The sequence below is a fragment of the Ovis canadensis genome, chromosome 11 (genome assembly GCF_042477335.2).
Source record: "Ovis canadensis isolate MfBH-ARS-UI-01 breed Bighorn chromosome 11, ARS-UI_OviCan_v2, whole genome shotgun sequence".
Classification (NCBI taxonomy): Eukaryota; Metazoa; Chordata; class Mammalia; order Artiodactyla; family Bovidae; genus Ovis; species Ovis canadensis.
The window spans coordinates 55,207,501-55,226,642 of record NC_091255.1 but is presented as its reverse complement, the minus strand read 5'-3'; the positions used below and the strand labels follow the sequence as shown (position 1 = coordinate 55,226,642).

The 19,142-nt window shown below is 39.2% G+C and overlaps 1 protein-coding gene across 3 annotated transcripts in view; it reads right to left on the bottom strand.

The window, feature by feature from the left end:
- Positions 1 to 19,142, bottom strand: part of EFCAB3 (EF-hand calcium binding domain 3) — a 493,997-nt gene that overhangs the window by 47,775 nt on the left and 427,080 nt on the right. For all 3 annotated transcript variants that reach the window (XM_069541641.1, XM_069541642.1, XM_069541643.1), the window contains 7 exons: positions 17,385 to 17,438; positions 16,809 to 16,913; positions 12,525 to 12,578; positions 11,348 to 11,452; positions 10,308 to 10,361; positions 9,002 to 9,106; positions 1,281 to 1,334 (listed from right to left, as the gene is read on the bottom strand). In XM_069541641.1, coding sequence (XP_069397742.1) covers positions 1,281 to 1,334; positions 9,002 to 9,106; positions 10,308 to 10,361; positions 11,348 to 11,452; positions 12,525 to 12,578; positions 16,809 to 16,913; positions 17,385 to 17,438 — 531 coding nt within the window. The remainder of the gene's footprint in view (positions 1 to 1,280; positions 1,335 to 9,001; positions 9,107 to 10,307; positions 10,362 to 11,347; positions 11,453 to 12,524; positions 12,579 to 16,808; positions 16,914 to 17,384; positions 17,439 to 19,142) is intronic.

The following is a 19,142-nucleotide window of genomic DNA, read 5'->3' as shown; positions in this document are numbered from 1 at the left end:
TGTGTATCCAGAATAATCAGGAAAATTAGAAAAAAATCCTGTTTTAAGTTCTGGTTCAGAAAATCAATCAGAAAGTGGTTACAAAAAAGAATTCACTGATGGGTTATTGCAAAATTGAATGTAGCAAATTAAGCTATATATAGGTTGTTTTTTTTTTTCTCTTCCTCCCACCCTACGGGGGAAAATTAAGTTTCTTCTATAGACCAGTTTTTAATTTATTAAAAAAAAGTTTGAGAAGTTTTTGTGTAACACAGGGTGCTCAACCTAGTGCTCTGTGATTTACGGGGGAGGGGGGTGGAGTAGATGGGGGAGTGGAGTAGATAGGGGTGGTAGGAGGGAAGTTTAAGAGAAGGGGATATATGTATACTTATAGCTGATTCATGTTGTTGTATGGTAGAAACCAACACAACATTGTAAAGCAATTATCCTCCAATTAAAAAAAATTTAATGTAGTATGATCTTGATAGGGGAAAAAGGAATGTTTGCCTATCGTTTGCTTCTCTGAACACTTGGCATTTCAAGAATTTCATTCATCTCAACATAGAAGTAATTTCTTTCTCATTCATTGTAAAAATAATGTAATAACATTTAGGATTATTATAAAGTGGGAAAAATATAATTACACCACCCTACCACAAAACCATTTTCAGTTTTTCATCCTCCATTTCTGGTCTTTACCAATAAAGCTATATTCTCATAATGTGCAAATCTAACAGACATGTAACTTTGTATTCTGCTTTTCCAACCTAGTATAAATTTAACTACTTCATAAACTTGTTTCTAAGTTGCTACATAATTTTTACAGTTAAAATTTCAACACATGATATCCCATAAGCCTGACTTACCATGGTTGATGTGGTAATTCCCATAACTGTTAGATATTTAGGCTGTTTCAGATTTCTCTGAAGGTCTTTAGGAAGATATATATATATATATATATATATATATATATATTTATTTATTCAATTGAATTATTGCCAGAGGATACATTTCTAGGATTGGGGCTAATGGGGAAAAGGAATAGTTCCGTGGCTCCTGAGATCTATAACTATTGTTGAAGAATTCTTCGGGGAATTCAGAGAATTAAATTTCAGAGAATTTAATGGATATTGACATATAAGCCCATATTAAATGTAATTTACAGAATTTCAGCAGCATCCACTAAAATGGAACACATATGAAAGAATTTAAACATTTATAAGGGAATATATTTTTCTTCACCAACTGCAAAATATTAAGATGCTATTTATAATATCTTTTCATCATAGCTTGCAACTCACCCTTGATATAACTGATAGCATCCATCAAATCATTCAGACCAACTGTACTATTACCTGTAAGGAAAGGGAAATAAACTTCATAATCAGAGAAGCTAATGTTACTGAGATTCACATTTAGGATACATAAAGTTCTGAAATTATGAATTCAGTAATCTTTTTTCTAATTTTCCTTAGAATTTTATGAACTTATCCTTGGTGATAACAGTATTATCTCAGAAACAAAGCTTGCGGTCTGTAATAAATCATTCTTTTATTTTCCTATTTGTTTTTAGAGGCTACTAGAATAAAGTTAAATTAATAAGTGATTGGTAGGACTTCCCTGGTGGCAGGTCCGGGGAGATTCTCATGCCGTGGAACAACTAAGCCCATGAGACACAACTACTGAGGCTATGAGCCTACAGCCTGTGCTCCACAACAAGAAAAGCCACTGCAACGAGAAGCCCAAGCACCGCAAGGAAGAGCAGCTCCCACATTATGCAACTAGAGAAAGCCTGCACACAGCAGCAGACCCGGCGTAGCCAACAATAAACACAATAAAATAAATAAACATTTCAAAAGAAGTGTTTGGTTACAAGTAAGTGTAGGGAGACAGGACAAATAAACCTAACTCTGAGTATTTGTATTAGTTATTAATCAACAAACACTTTGCTTCCCTGGTGGCTCAGTGGAAAAGAATCTAACTGCCCATACAAGAGATGCAGGTTTAATCCCTGCATTGGGAAGATCTGGAAAAGGAAATGGCAACCCATTCCAGTGTTCTTGCCTGGGAAATCCTATGGACAGAGGAACCTCATGGGCTACAGTTCAGTCCACGGGGTCACAAAAGAGTTGGGCATGACTTGGTGACTAAACAACAACAAGCACTTAGGAGTACACCTTCTGTGTGCAAGGCACTTTGCTAGGCTTTGGGGATACAAAAGTAAACACACTGGCAGAGTTCTTGCTATTACGGAGTATACCATCTGGTAGAGGGAAACAGACAATGAGCATGTAAACAAATGAGCAGAAAGGTGCTGTTTTTTTGAGGTTAAGATGCTATCAAAGATGAAACAGCACAAAATAAAAAGCAATTAAAAAAAAAAGCTAAAAAGGAAAAAGTTGGAAAAAAGATGAAAGAGGGCAATATAAGTAAAGGGTAATAGTGGGTGCGATTGCTTTAGACAGGGGGCTGAGGAAAGCCCTCTCTGATATGTATCTATTTGGGTTGAGGCCTGAATGATGAGAGTCATGTGAAGAACTGAGAGAAGAACATTCCAAGCAGGAAAACGGTATGTGCAATAGGCCTAAAATGGGGATGAATTTGACATGATGGAGAGATAGAGAAAAAGCCAGTGTGGAAGGTGCCAAATTATGCAGGGCCTTGTAGGCTATGATGATAAAGCTTGGATTTTATTCTGGTTGCAATGAATGTCTGGAGGCCTAGAAGAAGGGGAGTAATTTGATGATTTCAGCTTTCAAAGGATCACTTTGGCTGGTGTATGCCGGATGGGGAATTGGAGGAATGAGGACTAGATAGTAGACTGTTTTAGTGGCCCAGGAAAGAGATGATTGTGGCTAGGGCTATGGTAGCAGCAGTAAAGATGGTGATAATGGATGGATTTGGGACCTATTTTTCAAGCACAGCCTAGATTTGAATGTGGAATAAGAGGGGAAAAAAGAATGAAATCTAGTCTTTCCTCTCCCTTCCTTCCAAAAATGGCAACAGGTAGATGAAATGACATTGCTGAAATGGGGTGGGTGGAGGGGGAGGCAGAGGAGAGGGCTTGAGACTTTTTAGGGGAATTAAAATAAGTCCATTAAATCTGTGGTGCCTTTTGGACATCCAAGTGGAGATATCAAATAAATAACTAGTTTGATATACCATTCCTGACTTAGGGAGGTTGCCCTGGAGATATAAATTTGCTTTTATCAGCTCAAAGACAATATGTCGCCCAATGAGACTGGATGCAATCTCATAAAAAGAGAACGTAGATTTTAAAAAAAAGACACCTAAGGGTCTAGCCCTGGGCACTTCATTATTCAGAGATCTTGAAGGGAGGAAGAATCAGAAAAGGAAACTGAGAAGAAGCTGTCAGTGAAAAAAGAAGAAAATCAGATAGATATGGAGCTTTGAAAGTCTGAAATTAAAAATGTTTCAATAAAGAGGGGATAGTCACTATGTTAAAAGCTGAGATATCAAGTAAATAAGAACAGAAAATTGATCATGAAGCTTGTTAAGAGATAGGTCACTGTTGATTGAGAGTTGGTTCAGCTCCCTGGCAGGGAGGCAAGCAATGGAGAGTGAATGGGAGCTTAGGAAGTAAAGATAATGAGTCATGACAGCTTTTTGAGAGGTTCTGCTGTGAAGAGGAACTAATCTAGTAGTAGCTGGCCAGGGACAAGGGGAATAAGAGACATAGCTCCCTGTCAGTGAAATACAGAGATCTAGTAGAAAGCGAGAAACTGATGATGCAGGAGAGACAGAGCAAAATCACAGGAGTTAAGTCTTTGAAAAGGTAAGTGGAAATGAGATTCAAGGCACAAATGGAAGGGTTGACTCACAGTGGGAGCAGAGATTCCTTTATAACAAGATGAGAGCAGAGTATGTGGGCATAGATACAGGTGGGTTCATAGATATCAAGGAGGGAAATGAGGTTATTCTTATCTAACTGAATCTTTTTTCTCTATGAAGTCTGAAATGAGGAAGTGTTGGAAATTTGAGAGAGAAGGGGTGAAATTACCTCTGAGAGTGAGAAAAGTGAATTTAGTTGGAAAAGGTAGTAGGGACTATGGCCTCATTAAGGACTGACTTGATATTCATGGCCAATGTGTTCAAGTGAGTTCTATTAATGCAATTTTGTGATTTTCTTCAGAAACATTAAAGCTTTTCAGGAGCAAGTACAGTGTAAGGCGATGGCTGGGTTTTTGCCAAGCAAGTTTGTTAGGAGTTTTGAGACGTTTTCAGTTCAGTTCAGTCGCTCAGTCGTGTCCGACTCTTTTCGACCCCATGAATCCCAACACGCCAGGCCTCCCTGTCCATCACCAACTCCCGGAGTTCACTCAGACTCACGTCCATTGAGTCAGTGATGCTATCCAGCCATCTCATCCTCTGTCGTCCCCTTCTCCTCCTGCCCCGCATCCCTCCCAGCATCAGAGTCTTTTCCAATGAGTCAACTCTTCGCATGAAGTGGCCAAAGTACTGGAGCTTCAGCTTCAGTATCATTCCCTCCAAAGAAATCCCAGGGATGATCTCCTTCAGAATGGACTGGTTGGATCTCCTTGCAGTCCAAAGGACTCTCAAGAGTCTTCTCCAACACCACAGTTCAAAAGCATCAATTCTTCAGCGTTCAGCCTTCTTCCCAGTCCAACTCTCACATTCATACATGACCACAGGAAAAACCATAGCCTTGACTAGACAGACCTTTGTTGGCAAAGTAATGTCTCTGCTTTTGAATATGCTATCTAGGTTGGTCATAACTTTTCTTCCAAGGAGTAAGTGTCTTTTAATTTCATGGCTGCAGTCACCAACTGCAGTGATTTTGGAGCCCAAGAAAATAAAGTCTGACACTGTTTCCACTGTTTCCCCATCTATTTCCCATGAAGTGATGGGACCAGATGCTATGCTCTTTGTTTTCTGAATGTTGAGCTTTAAGTCAACTTTTTCGCTCTCCTCTTTCACTTTCATCAAGAGGCTTTTTAGTGCCTCTTCACTTTCTGCCATAAGGGTGGTATCATCTGCATATCTGAGGTTATTGATATTTCTCCTGGCAATCTTGATTTCAGCTTGTGAGTTTTTAAGGTTATATAATTGTTGAAGTATTGAATCTAATTTAAGGACGCAAACAAGGATATATCGGGAAGGAGTTGAATAATGAAAGACTGGTTGAATTAAGGCACTGAAGACCCCCATAACGATGGAGAGTAGCTAGAGCTGGATTTCTATATTCTGTTCTGTTACACCTCATGTTCAATAGCATCAGTTCTTTATACTCAATTGGAAAATGGAATAATGTCACAATAATGTGGAAGTTGTATTAGTTCATACATAATTTTTCATAAGTAAGAGAATCACAATTATAAACCTCAGCAGGAAAAGAAAAACAAACAAACAAACCTGGACTGGCTATAGTAGGGGCCCTCTCAGCTCTATTTTAATAAAATTAAAAAATAAGTGCCTATGATGTATGAGGGGGAATCAGGTTCACTGACTCAGAATTCTACTTCCATCTACATTATTTCAGAGCTGCATGTCAGCTTTCCAACTCTCTTTTTGGGTTGTGTATATGTGTGTATTTTTGAATGGCTTCCAGCTGCTCTGAGCTATTTGCCTGGGCTTTTCAAACTTCTTCACACAGTATCAACTGCTGCTTTTGTTAGTGCTCTGCTTACAAATCAGCATAGATTTTTGAATGGGCTTTCCCTGTTTCCCCCATAAGCTCAGTTACTTCAGTGTACTTTCACAGAATGGAAGATTTCTCTGCCATTCCTACATTGTGTTATGGTAGAACAGCTTGCATAGTAAATGAAGGATAATAAGTAGACAGTGGATATATAAAATGAATATTTTCAGGGTGATGAAGTATTAGGCAAGGACAAGATTCAGGTCATCAAAGGAAAAGATGATTGAAGTTAAAGAGGTCAAGGAACAGCAGGTCAGGATGTTGGATGGGTGATCTATATCAGGAGTTCTTTCTTTTAATTTTGGTTTTTTTTTTGGTTCTTTTCAGCTGCACCCTGTGGCATGTGGGATCTTAGCTCCCTGACAGAGGTCTAACCTGTGTCCCCTGCAATGAAAGCATAGAATCTAACCTACTGGACTGAAGGGAAATCCCATAACAAGAGTCTTAATCTGGGGTCCGTGGATCCTGAATATATAGATTTTTTTCCATTCAAGCTGAAGGACTCCCTGTAAAATACATCTTTATATTAATCACTAACTTAAATTTAGCATTTTCTGTAATTATTCATGTAGTCCACAAACCATAGTAGTAGTAGAACTTGTGACTTTGTTACTATTGATAATAAGTCACTACCATTTTCATATCACATGACAGTCGATGCAAATATATTGAAAAGTTACTTATACTCTTCACTACTTTAAAATGACAATAATTATTAGACCTGGTATTAGAACTTGTTCAGTTCAGTCACTTAGTTGTGTCCAACACTTTGCGACCCCATGGACTGCAGCATTCCAGATCTCCCTGTCCTTCACCATCTCCGGAGTTTACTCAAACTCATGTCCATTGAGTCGGTGATGCCATCCAACCATCTCATCCTCTGTCATCCCCTTCTCCCACCTTCAATCTTTCCCAGCATCAGGGTCTTTTCCAATGAGTCAGTTCTTCACATCAGGGGGCCAAAGTATTGGGTTTTCAGCTTCAGCCTCAGTCCTTCCAATGAATATCCAGGACTGATTTCCTTTGGAATGGACTGGTTGGATCTCCTTGCAGTCCAAGGGACTCTCAAGAGTCTTCTCCAACACCACAGTTCAAAAGCATCAATTCTTTGGTGCTCAGCTTTCTTTATAGTCCAACTCTCACATCCATACACGACTACTAGAAAAACCATAGCTTTGACTAGACAGACCTTTGGTGGCAAAGTAATATCTCTGCTTTTTAATATGCTGTCTAGGTTGGTCATAGCTTTTCTTCCCGGGAGCAAGCATCTTTTAATTTCATAGCTGCAATCACCATCTGCAGTGATTTTGGAGCCCAAAAAATGAAGTCTGACACTATTTCCACTGTTTCCCCATCTATTTCCCATGAAGTGATGGGACCAGATGCCATGATCTTAGTTTTCTGAATGATGAGTTTTAAGTCAACTTTTTCACTCTCCTCTTTTACTTTCATCAAGAAGCTCTTAGTTCTTCTTCACATTCTGCCATAAGGGTGGTGTCATCTGCATATCTGAGGTTATTGATATTTCTCCTGGCAATCTTGATTCCAGCTTATGCTTCTTCCAGCCCAGCATTTCTCATGATGTACTCTGCATATAAGTTAAATAAGCAGGGTGACAATATATAGCCTTGATGTACTCCTTTTCCTATTTGGAACCAGTCTGTTGTTTTATGTCCAGTTATAACTGTTGCTTCCTGACCTGCATACAGGTTTCTCAAGAGGCAGGTCAGCTGGTGTGATATTCCCATCTCTTACAGAATTTTCCAGTTTATTGCAATCCACAATAAGGAGCGGCGGCTGTGCTTTACTGGAGCAGCCGTGAAGAGAGACCCCACATCCAAGGTAAGCGAAACCCAAGTTAGACGGTAGTTAATGAGAGAGGGGATCAGAGGGTAGACAGACTGAAACTACAGATTGAAACACAGCAACTAGCCAATCTAATCACATGGACCACAGCCGTGTCTAACTCAATGAAACTAAGCCATGCAGTATGGGGCCACCCAAGACGGATGGGTCATGGTGGAGAGGTCTGACAGAATGTGGTCTACTGGAGAAGGGAATGGCAAACCACTTCAGTATTCTTGCCTTGAGAACCCCATGAACAGTATGAAAAGGCAAAAAGATAGACACTGAAAGATGAACTCCCCAGGTCGGTGGGTGCCCAAAATGCTACTGGAGATCAGTGGAGAAATAACTCCAGAAAGAATGAAGGGATGGAGCCAAAGCAAAAACAGCACCCAGTTGTGGATGTGACTGGTGATAGAAGCAAGGTTCAATGCTATAAAGAGCAATATTGCATAGGAACCTGGAATGTCAGGTCCATGAATCAAGGCAAATTGGAAGTGGTCAAACAGGAGATGAGAAGAGTGAACATTGACATTCTAGGAATCAGTGAACTAAAATGGACTAGAATGGGTGAATCTAACTCAGATGACCATTATATTTACTACTGTGGGCAGGAATCCCTTAGAAGAAATGGAGTACCCATCATGGTCAACAAAAGAGTCTGAAATGCAGTACTTGGATGCAATCTCAAAAAGGACAGAATGACCTCTGTTCATTTCCAAGGCAAACCATTCAATACCACGGTAATCCAAGTCTATGCCCCAACCAGAATAGGGACCAGACCAGACCTCAGCAAAAAGAAATACCATATATTATAGATCAAGCATGTAGGCTAGATTCACCAGGGAAAAGGGATGCTTTTTCTCCCCCCAAAGTACTGCCAAATGATTTTTCCAAGAGCAATGGCAATTTACACCCAAATTTATCAGTAAGTACCTTTCCCCTTACTCTCACCAGAACTAAATGTTCTTAGTCTTATTAATTTTTGCCTGAGAACTGAAAATATTTCCATGCTTTGCTTTATTTTGTATTTTCATGATTACTGGTGAGGTTAAATATCTTTTCACATGTTATTAGACTTTTAGATTTCCTCTTTTATGAATATTTGCCTATTTTTCTACTGTCAGTATGTTTTAATCAATATATGAGGGCTTTTTATGCCTTAGGGACCTTACCATTTTCTCCTAGTTCATCATCTGACTTTTGACTTTCTTAAATGTTCCTTTATTACCATGTTCCCTTATGAATGAAATTTAAAATTTTATTTTTCTTTAGCTCGTTAAGTGTGTGGTATTCTCAGGCATGGCTGAGTCCTGCAAGCAACATTCCCAATGTATTTTTTCAAAAGTGTTTTTGGAGATGATATTTCTTCATGAGTCAAGATTAAGTCTTTCTATTTACACTTACTTAATTATTATACTAAAAAGGCCACTTACAGCAGTTCTAATACAAGGGCTCAATTCTTCTCTGAAGAACATAAAGGTGTCTGACACTCACCATCAGCTGACAGTTGGGTCATTAGTTCCTCAAGTTCCTCATCTTTGAGTTTAACTCCCATGTTTTCCACAAATGATTCCAGTTTTTTTATTTTGACCCTTGGTGCTTTGGAAAGAAGGGCATGGAATAAAAACAAGAGTATTGACACTTAAGGGCGAAAAATGCCAATCATGATCATGCATCAGAAACCGCATTGGACAATAAAGCAGAAGGGCACAAAGAAACTATTAACATATATCTCTCCCAAGATTTGGATTTGTCTGTAAGATTTAGATTCTAAAGTAAGAAAAAATTCAGAAAGGTAACCATTGAGACAAAGCTAAACAGTAAACAGTGTTTATCTTTATGGAGAGGGATTAGATCAGTGGGAAGTGGGAGACTTTCACTTTAAAAAAATGAGATATAATTGGCATATAACATATTAATTTCAGGTATACATTTCAGGTAATTATTCAATATTTGTATATATTGCAAAATGACCACCATAATAAATCTAGTTCACCTCCATCACCACACATAGTTACATACTTTTCCCCCTTGTGGTAAGAACTTTTAAGATCTACTTTCTTAGCAACTTTTAAATATAAAATAAGGTATTCTTCACCACAGTCACCATGTTGTACATTACATCCTTGTGATTGGCTTTTACTTCTTTATATCAATTTTTGTAAGTAGTAGAATTAATGTTCTTATAATTTTGTGTTTAATATTTTTTTCTAATTAAAAATATAATTGTTTACATTGAATTAGTATAGAAAGTGGAAATAGGATATCTTCCTTAATGTCTGTCCAAGGGACTCTGTTTCATTTCCATGAGGGTTCATTTAGAGAGGAATAGCTAAGTCTGGGGCTTCCCTGGTACCTCAGATGGTAAAGAATATGCCTGCTATCCAGGAGACCTGGGTTCAATCCCTGGGTTGGGCAGATCCCATGGAGAAGGGAATGGCTATGCACTCCAGTATGCTTGACTGGAAAATCTGGAGGAGCCTGGTGGGCTACAGTTCAGGGGGTCAAAAGAGTCAGATGTGACTGAGCGACTTACACTTTTACTTTCAGGTCAGTCTAATGATTTTTGATTGAAATAACCACCAACTTATGTGGTTCTATCCAGAAAACAGTGTTAGAAACTTCTTACAGTAAAATACTTTAACTTGTTATCTTAAAGGGCAGTGTACCCAAAGAAGAATAATAGGTTATGAGTCATAACAATGGATCAATAAATTGGCAGGAAGTAAACTTGGAATATTTAAAAGAAAATGCTAAGGATTTTATTTTTACTTGTCCTTTCATCATATTTTTCACTCACCTTTGAGGGCCTTTACACTTTTTAGCAATCTATTCTTAAATACTTTTCCATCAGCTGTAATATAAGACATAATTAAGAATATAGGTTAAACGATGGAAAGATTAACAAAGACAGCACAGAGACAACATAACATCCATAATTTCAGGGGGAAAAACACCCCTCCTTTCTCATTTGTTTAGAAGTTATTGTTTTATCCTCAAGTAAGAATGAAACCAAAGCTGAAGGAAGCTTTCATTGATATAAATCCACCTATTCATGGGAAATAGATGGGGAAACAGTGGAAACAGTGGCTGACTTTATTTTTTGGACTCCAAAAGCACTGCAGATGGTGATTGCAGCCACGAAATTAAAAGATGCTTACTCCTTGGAAGGAAAGTTATGGTCAGCCTAGACAGCATATTAAAAAAACAGAGACATAACTTTGTCAACAAAGGTCCACCTAGTCAAGGCTATGGTTTTTCCAGTAGTCGTGTATGGATGTGAGAGTTGGACCATAAAGAAAGCTGAGCACCAAATAACTGATGCTTTTGAACTGTGGTGTTGGAGAAGACTCTTGAGAGTCCCTTGGACTGCAAGGAGATCCAACTAGTCCATCCTAAAGGAGATCAGTCCTGGGTGTTCACTGGAAGGACTGATGTTGAAGCTGAAACCAATACTTTGGTCACCTAATGCGAAGAACTAACTCATTGGAAAAGACCCTAAGGCTGGGAAAGATTGAGGGCAGGAGGAGAAGGGGAGGACAGAGGATGATGATTGCATGGCATCACCGACTCAATGGACATGAGTTTGAGTAAACTCCAGGAGTTGGTGATGGACAGGGAGGCCTGGCATACTGCTCATGGGGTTGCAAAGAGTCAGACATGACTGAGCAACTGAACAACAAAAGATGTCAATTTTCTGTGTTAAAATGTTAGGAACAAGATTTCTTCTCGTGTGAGGATTGCATTTACAATTTAGGTTTTATTGGACACATATAATTTCACCAGTTTTCACACACAAGCCCATGACTCTAAGTTTCCCAGGCTGAGCTAAATCCTCACCATGAACTGGCAGACTTTTCAGCAGCTCCTTCTGTTCCTCAGTAGTGAGTGCTAGCCCCATTCTCCTCATCACATTGTCCAGATCGCTGACATTAACCTTCTCTCCTTTGGGAAGATGGGAATTGTTAACATGTAACAATTTTAGGACTCATTTTAGGAAAAGACTCTGATGCTGGGAAAGGTTGAAAACAAAAGGAATGGGATGGCAGAGAATGAGATGGTTAGATAGCATTACCAGCATGAATTTGAGCTAACTGTGAGAGGTAGTGGAGAACAGAGGAGGCTGGCAGGCTGCAGTCTATGGAGCTGCAAAGAGTCAGACACAACTTAGCGACTGAACAACAGCAACAGCAATTTTAGGAATGGACTAAAGATTTTAAACTATGAAACAGATTACCTATGTGGCATCATCTTTAATTAGACGAGCAAATTGACTATGAAATTTGTTAAACTATGTAGACTCAAAGGACATGTGGGTGGGTGTATTGAGTCAGAAATAGAATTCATACTTTTAAATCAAGCAAAAGAAAAGTTTTTATAATTCCAGATATAAGTCAAAAGCCATTAAATTTCCTGAACTATTGTGTCTTTAGACACAGTAACTGAATTTCCTAGCTACCCTACAAAAATTTACCTACCTTGAGATTGGACAGGGTTGACCTATATTTTGGGCTTCCTGGGTGGCTCAGCTGCTAAAGAATCTGCCTGCAATGCAGGAGACCTGGGTTTTTGGTTGTTTAAACAATGGTGAAGTGGAAAACACTAATGATAAAAACATCACATAATATAGCTCTATTCAGGGAAAATCCCACATCAGATTATAAAAGAAACATTTAACATTAAATTTGTAGGGAGTCAATTTCAGCTCAGTTGCTCAGTCATGTCCAACTCTTTGTGACCCCATGGACTCAGCATGCCAGGCTTCCCTGTCTATCACCAATGCCTGGAGCCTGCTCGAACTCATGTCCATCAGGTTGGTGATGCCATCCATCCATCTCATCCTCTGTTGTCCTCTCCTCCTCCTGCCTTCAATCTTTCCCAGCATCTTTTGTCAAATTAGCATGTCAATAATAGCCCAAAGAAAAAATGACTGTTTAAAAGCAACTTTTTTGAAAAAATAAAGCATTAAGGTCTCACTTAATAATGAATTCCCTTTCCCCCTAACTGCTTTACTCACCAGTGTAAGCTTTTGCATCATCCATTGCCACATCCAAATCAACCATTTGACTCTCTGTCAGAAAAAGACAATTCAAGCACAGAAAAACTTAGAGAAAAATGTTATAAAACATTTAAGTTGTAAGTTGTAAAGTACTGGAATTCATCTATTTTTCATGATTTTCTTTAGTAACTCTTTTAACTCAAAATACACAAGAAACAGGAAAGATCAAAATGTTAGCATGAGCATTCATTTAATTAATATCACTTTCTGTATAGTATCAAATAATCTTTAATGTAAAGAAGCAAGTTTAATAGCAATCCCTTCCTAATAGAGGGATTACTATTAAATCTATTTATAGAAATAGTATAAATCTAAATATATACTATTAAAAGAGGCCTCTCCCTTTTTTCAAACCCAATAACTGGAACAAATTTCAATGGTCAAGATAGAATCTGAAACCCTGAAGTCATTTATTTACATAAGCATCTGACTCTTAAAGCTTCAGTTCAGTTCAGTTACTCAGTCATGTCTGACTCTTTGTGACCCCATGAATCACAGCATGCCAGGCCTCCCTGTCTATCACCATCTCCCAGAGTTCACTCAGTCTCACGTCGATCGAGTCCGTGATGCCATCCAGCCATCTCATCCTCGATGGTCCCCTTCTCCTCCTGATCCCAATCCCCACCAGCATCAGAGTCTTTTCCAATGAGTCAACTCTTCACATGAAGTGGCCAAAGTACTGGAGCTTCAGCTTTAGCATCATTCTTTCCAAAGAAATCCCAGGGCTGATCTCCTTCAGAATGGACTGGTTGGATCTCCTTGCAGTCCAAGAGACTCTCAAGAGTCTTCTCCAACACCACAGTTCAAAAGCATCAATTCTTCGGTGCTCAGCCTTCTTCACAGTCCAACTCTCACATCCATACATGACCACTGGAAAAACCATAGCCTTGACTAGACGGACCTTAGTCGGCAAAGTAACGTCTCTGCTTTTTAACATGCTATCTAGGTTGGTCATAACTTTTCTTCCAAGGAGTAAGTGTCTTTTAGTTTCACATGGCTGCAGTCACCATCTGCAGTGATTTTGGAGCCCCAAAAAATAAAGTCTCACACTGTTTCCACTGTTTCCCTATCTATTTCCCATGAAGTGATGGGATCAGATGCCATGATCTTCGTTTTCTGAATGTTGAGCTTTAAGCCAACTTTTTCACTCTCCTCTTTCACTTTCATCAAGAGGCTCTTTAGTGCCTCTTCACTTTCTGCCATAGGGTAGTGTCATCTGCATATCTGAGGTTATTGATATTTCTCCTGGCAATCTTGATTCCAGCTTGTGTTTCTTCCAGTCCAGTGTTTCTCATGATGTACTCTGCATATAAGTTAAATAAGCAGGGTGACAATATACAGCCTTGAAGTACTCCTTTTCCTATTTGGAACCAGTCTGTTGTTCCATGTCCAGTTCTAACTGTTGCTTCCTGACCTGCATACAGATTTCTCAAGAGGCAGATCAGGTGGTCTGGTATTCCCATCTCTTTCAGAATTTTCCACAGTTTTGTGTGATCCACACAGTCAAAGGCTTTGGCATAGTCAATAAAGCAGAAATAGATGTTTTTTCTGGAACTCTCTTGCTTTTTCCATGATCCAGCAGATGTTGGCAATTTGATCTCTGGTTCCTCTGCCTTTTCTAAAACCAGCTTGAACATCTGGAAGCTCACGGTTCACGTATTGCTGAAGCCTGGCTTGAAGAATTTTGAGCATTACTTTATTAGCATGTGAGATGAGTGCAATTGTGCAGTAGTTTGAGCACTCTTTGGCATTGCCTTTCTTTGGAATAAAAACTGACCTTTTCCAGTCCTGTGGCCACTGCTGAGCTTTCCAAATTTGCTGGCATACTGAGTGCAGCACTTTCACAGCATCATCTTTCAGGATTTGAAACAGCTCAACTGGAATTCCATCACCTCCACTAGCTTTGTTCGTAGTGATGCTTTCTAAGGTCCCCTTGAGTTCACATTCCAAGATGTCTGGCTCTAGATTAGTGATCACATCATCATGATTATCTGGGTTGTGAAGATTTTTTTTGTACAGTTCTTCCATGTATTCTTGCCACCTCTTCTTAATATCTTCTGCTTTTGTTAGGTCCATACCATTTCTGTCCTTTATCGAGCCCATCTTTGCATGAAATGTTCCCTTGGTATCTCTAATTTTCCTGAAGAGATCTCTAGTCTTTCTTATTCTGTTGTTTTCCTCTATTTCTTTGCATTGATCGCTGAGGAAGGCTTTCTTATCTCTCCTTGCTATTCTTTGGAACTCTGCATTCAGATGCTTATATCTTTCCTTTTCTCCTTTGCTTTTTGCTTCTCTTCTTTTCACAGCTATTAGTAAGGCCTCCCCAGACAGCCATTTTGCTTTTTTGCATTTCTTTTCCATGGGGATGATTTTGATCCCTGTCTCCTGTACAACATCACGAACCTCATTCCATAGTTCATCAGGCACTCTATCTACCAGATCTAGGCCCTAAAATCTATTTCTCACTTCCACTGTATAATCATAAGGGATTTGATTTAGGTCATACCTGAATGGTCTAGCAGTTTTCCCTACTTTCTTCAAATTCAGTCTGAATTTGGTAATAAGGAGTTCATAATCTGAGCCACAGAGCTCCTGGTCTTGTTTCTGTTGACTGTATAGAGCTTCTCCATCTTTGGCTGCAGAGAATATAATCAATCTGATTTCGGTGTTGACCATCTGGTGATGTCCATGTGTAGAGTCTTCTCTTGTGTTGTTGGAAAGGGTGTTTGCTATGACCAGTGCATTTTCTTGGCAAAACTCTATTAGTCTTTGCCCTGCTTCATTCCGCATTCCAAGGCCAAATTTGCCTGTTACTCCAGGTGTTTCTTGACTTCCTGCTTTTGCATTCCAGTCCCCTATAATGAAAAGGACATCTTTTTTGGGTGTTAGTTCTAAAAGGTCTTGTAGGTCTTCATAAAACCGTTCAACTTCAGTTTCTTAAGCGTTACTGGTTGGGGCATAGACTTGGATAACTGTGATATTGAATGATTTGCCTTGGAGACGAACAGAGATCATTCTGCCATTTTTGAGACTGCATCCAAGTACTGCATTTAAGACTCTTTTGTTGACCATGATGGCTACTCCATTTCTTCTGAGGGATTCCTGCCCGCAGTAGTAGATATAATGGTCATCTGAATTAAATTCACCCATCCCAGTCCATTTTAGTTCGCTGATTCCTAGAATGTCGACATTGACCCTTGCCAGCTTAACAGTATGCTATCTTCCCACTCTAAATTTTGCTTATGTTCCCCACCACCAACCTTAAGGACTGTAAACTATATGAGAGCAGGGACCATGCCTTAATTTCCTTTATACTACCAGGTATAATTTGTCTGTCATTCAGGGTTTTGCATATAGTTTGTGCTAGCTAGACAAATGAATTTCAGTGGTGCAAAAATAGTCACACTTTTGGGTTAGAAAAAATTCCGACTGTGTTATTGAATGAAGGATCCTAAAAATAGTTATGGTAATAATATCTTTTCTGGTAGGAATCATTTTGAGGACTCCTAGCTAATATGTAGGGACCATGATTACCAGCATTATTAAACCCAGGAGAGTGAAGTTTTAAACTAAAAAATAGGCTAAAACTGTTTCCTCTGTTAAGGCCAGAAGCTAGGCTAAAACTGTTTTCTATGTTAAGGCCAGATATAGGTAAGGGTAACATAGAAGATTTACTGGTAGCAGCAGCCTACCTTAGCTACACCTGCCAAGCCCTAGCTGAGAACAGAACACTGAAGGAAGAAGAGCAATTTGTTCACTTGATTGGCATGTACTGGCTCTGCTGAAAGACGTGCTATCTAGCTTTCTTACAGAAACTTGCTTTTTGTTATTAGCTTTTTTTTTTTTTTTTTTAATTCAAGGCCACTGGCTTTGTTAGACTCTAATAAGGGAATTTTAGACTGGGGCTCATCCCTTAGTAATTTCTTCCTAATGAATTATCCTAACTTTGCCTTTTTGACACTTTTATCAAGGTTAATTGGTCTTATTGGGTCATTAATGAAACTTTATCTTACTTAAGAAAGGGTATACATGGGAGGGAGAGAACGAGGGAAGGAAGGCGCGTGCAAAATGATAGCATCTGCTAACTTCAGCCTGTATTTGTTATATTGGTCTCCATTTTTATGTATGTTTGAAATATTTCATAAGTTTTCAAAAGAGATGAAAAAAGAGGTTTACTTTCAAAGGCTCTTATGTAGAAACCCTAAGGTTCCCCCTAGGTACAGTGGTATCTGAAACACTTACCATCAACCGGCAGATGGGTCAGAAAATCTTCATAGTCCTCTTTCTCAGGCTGAATTCCCATGTTCTTCATTAGAGTGTCCAGTTTATTGACACTGATTTTTTTCCCTTAGGAAAGAAGAGGATGTACATATGAAATACAAGCAAATCCAAGAAGTGGAAGATTATGTCTTTAAGTGGATTCTATCTTTGAGTTTCACCCTAAGGGGAGGGTGAAACACTGGCCATTTAAGTGAACCCAGAGAGTTAGTATTGGAGTCAACAAGAGAAAATGCTCTCTTAACACTGTGCTGTAGCTTTTAATTGAAGTAATCATGGGTGAAAAAGAAGAATTAGATAAACATATGAACTGTGATAAAGATAACCAACCTAAAGAAATAAAAATTTCAAACTTGCTACATGTTACTAACAATGAGTTCTTCAAATGTACTTATACCCAAAGAAGAATAGTAGGTTACCAGGCCTAAATTCAGCATCAGTACATCAGTGGAACATTGAAAGAGCAAAATTCTAATCAGACATTTTAAAAAGCAGATGCAAAACACAGTAAATTTTAGATGCTATTCTCATGATTCTTACCTTTGAGAGGTTTCACACTATTCAATAATCTTTTCTTATATACCTTTCCATCTCCTGAAAGATATGGTAAAATTCAAGTCAAAAGAAAAAGGACAAACTTGTCATTTTATAAGACATTTTACACAATTCACCTAGAAAATTATTTTATTTCACTTTCAAATTATAACAAAAGGTAAGGACTGTTCTCAATCTATCCTTTATGCGGAACACACAGCAGTAGTTGATGAAGGCTACATACACACACACACACACACACACACACACACACACGATTCTTTCTTCTCATTCTTCTCTTCATTAATGGCACTTTGACTCCTCTGCCTTTTTCTTTTTTTCTTGCCTATGCTCTAGGCCCAGGACGTATTCCTACAAGTATATGTTTAGATCTAATGATAGATCCTAAAAAGGGATGACATTAAAGACAGGTAGCAACCCAAGCAGTTGGGTTGCTGAAATGAAAAAAAAAAAATGAAAAAAAGAAAAAAAATTGTTCTCTAAACAAAATATTTTCATAAATGGAGGTGAAATTCAGAGACAGAGAACAAGGGACACCTACAAGCTTAACTCATCCCCACAGGTGTCGTCTGCTTCTGGGGAGAGGCCTCCATTCTGTGGCAGGAGTGTCTGCAGAGTGGACAGAACCCTCAGCACCTGGCATATGCAGGCAGTCATCTCCATTACAGTCCATCTGCTTCTTTCTGTATCTCTATCCTGCTTTCTTGGAGCCAATATCCTAAGAATGTTGCATTTCTCACAACTGGCCCCGTGAGAGCAGTTGGGCAGGGGGATGCTAGACACAGTGAGTAGGCATAGCTTCAGGTGTATGTGGGGAGGATTCACAGGAGGCATTGAGCATTTGCTGCCCAGGGTGCCAATTCTGCCACTAGAGTCACTAACTTCCTTACTGATGTGTAGGCTCTCTCACAGGGACAGACTATTTTCTTGGGCTCCAAATCACTGCAGATGTTGATTGAAGCCATGAAATTAAAAGACGCTTACTTCTTGGAAGAAAAGCTATGACAAACCTAGATAGCATATTAAAAAGCAGAGACATACTTTGCCAACAAATGTCCTTCTAGTCAAAGGTGTGGTTTTTTCCCAGTAGTCATGTATGGACGTGAGCACTGGAACATAAAGAAAGCTAAGCGCCTAAGAATTGATGCTTTTGAACTCTGGTGCTGGAGAAGACTCTTGAGAGTCCCTTGGACTGCAAGGAGATCCAACCAGTCCATCCTAAAGGAAATCAGTCCTGAATATTCATTGGAAGGACTGATGCTGAAGCTGAAGCTCCAATACTTAGGCCACCTGATGTGAAGAACTGACTCATTAGAAAAAACCCTGAAGCTGGGAAAGATTGAATTCAGGAGGAGAAGGGGATGACCGAGAATGATGGTTGGATGGCATCACCAACTCGATGGACATAAGTTTGAGTAAGCTCTGGGAGTTAGTGATGGACAGGGAAATCTGGCATGCTGCATTCCATGGGGTCATAAAGAGTCGGACATGACTGAGTGACTGAACTGAACCGAGGCTCTCTCTTGCCTGGGGAACAATGAGGGATGGAAACTATGGGGCAGGGGAAGAATGTCTGTATGTTGAGGTCTCTGGAATTAGGCAGGAGGTACAGCTGAAGCACAGGCTGGCCTCTAGGCTCTCTGTGGGTGAGTCTATGCAGGTGCCCAGGAGGTGAAACTTTTGAGGAACTAACTCACTGGGACACTGACTAATCAGAATGGGTACTGACAATATAAGCACATG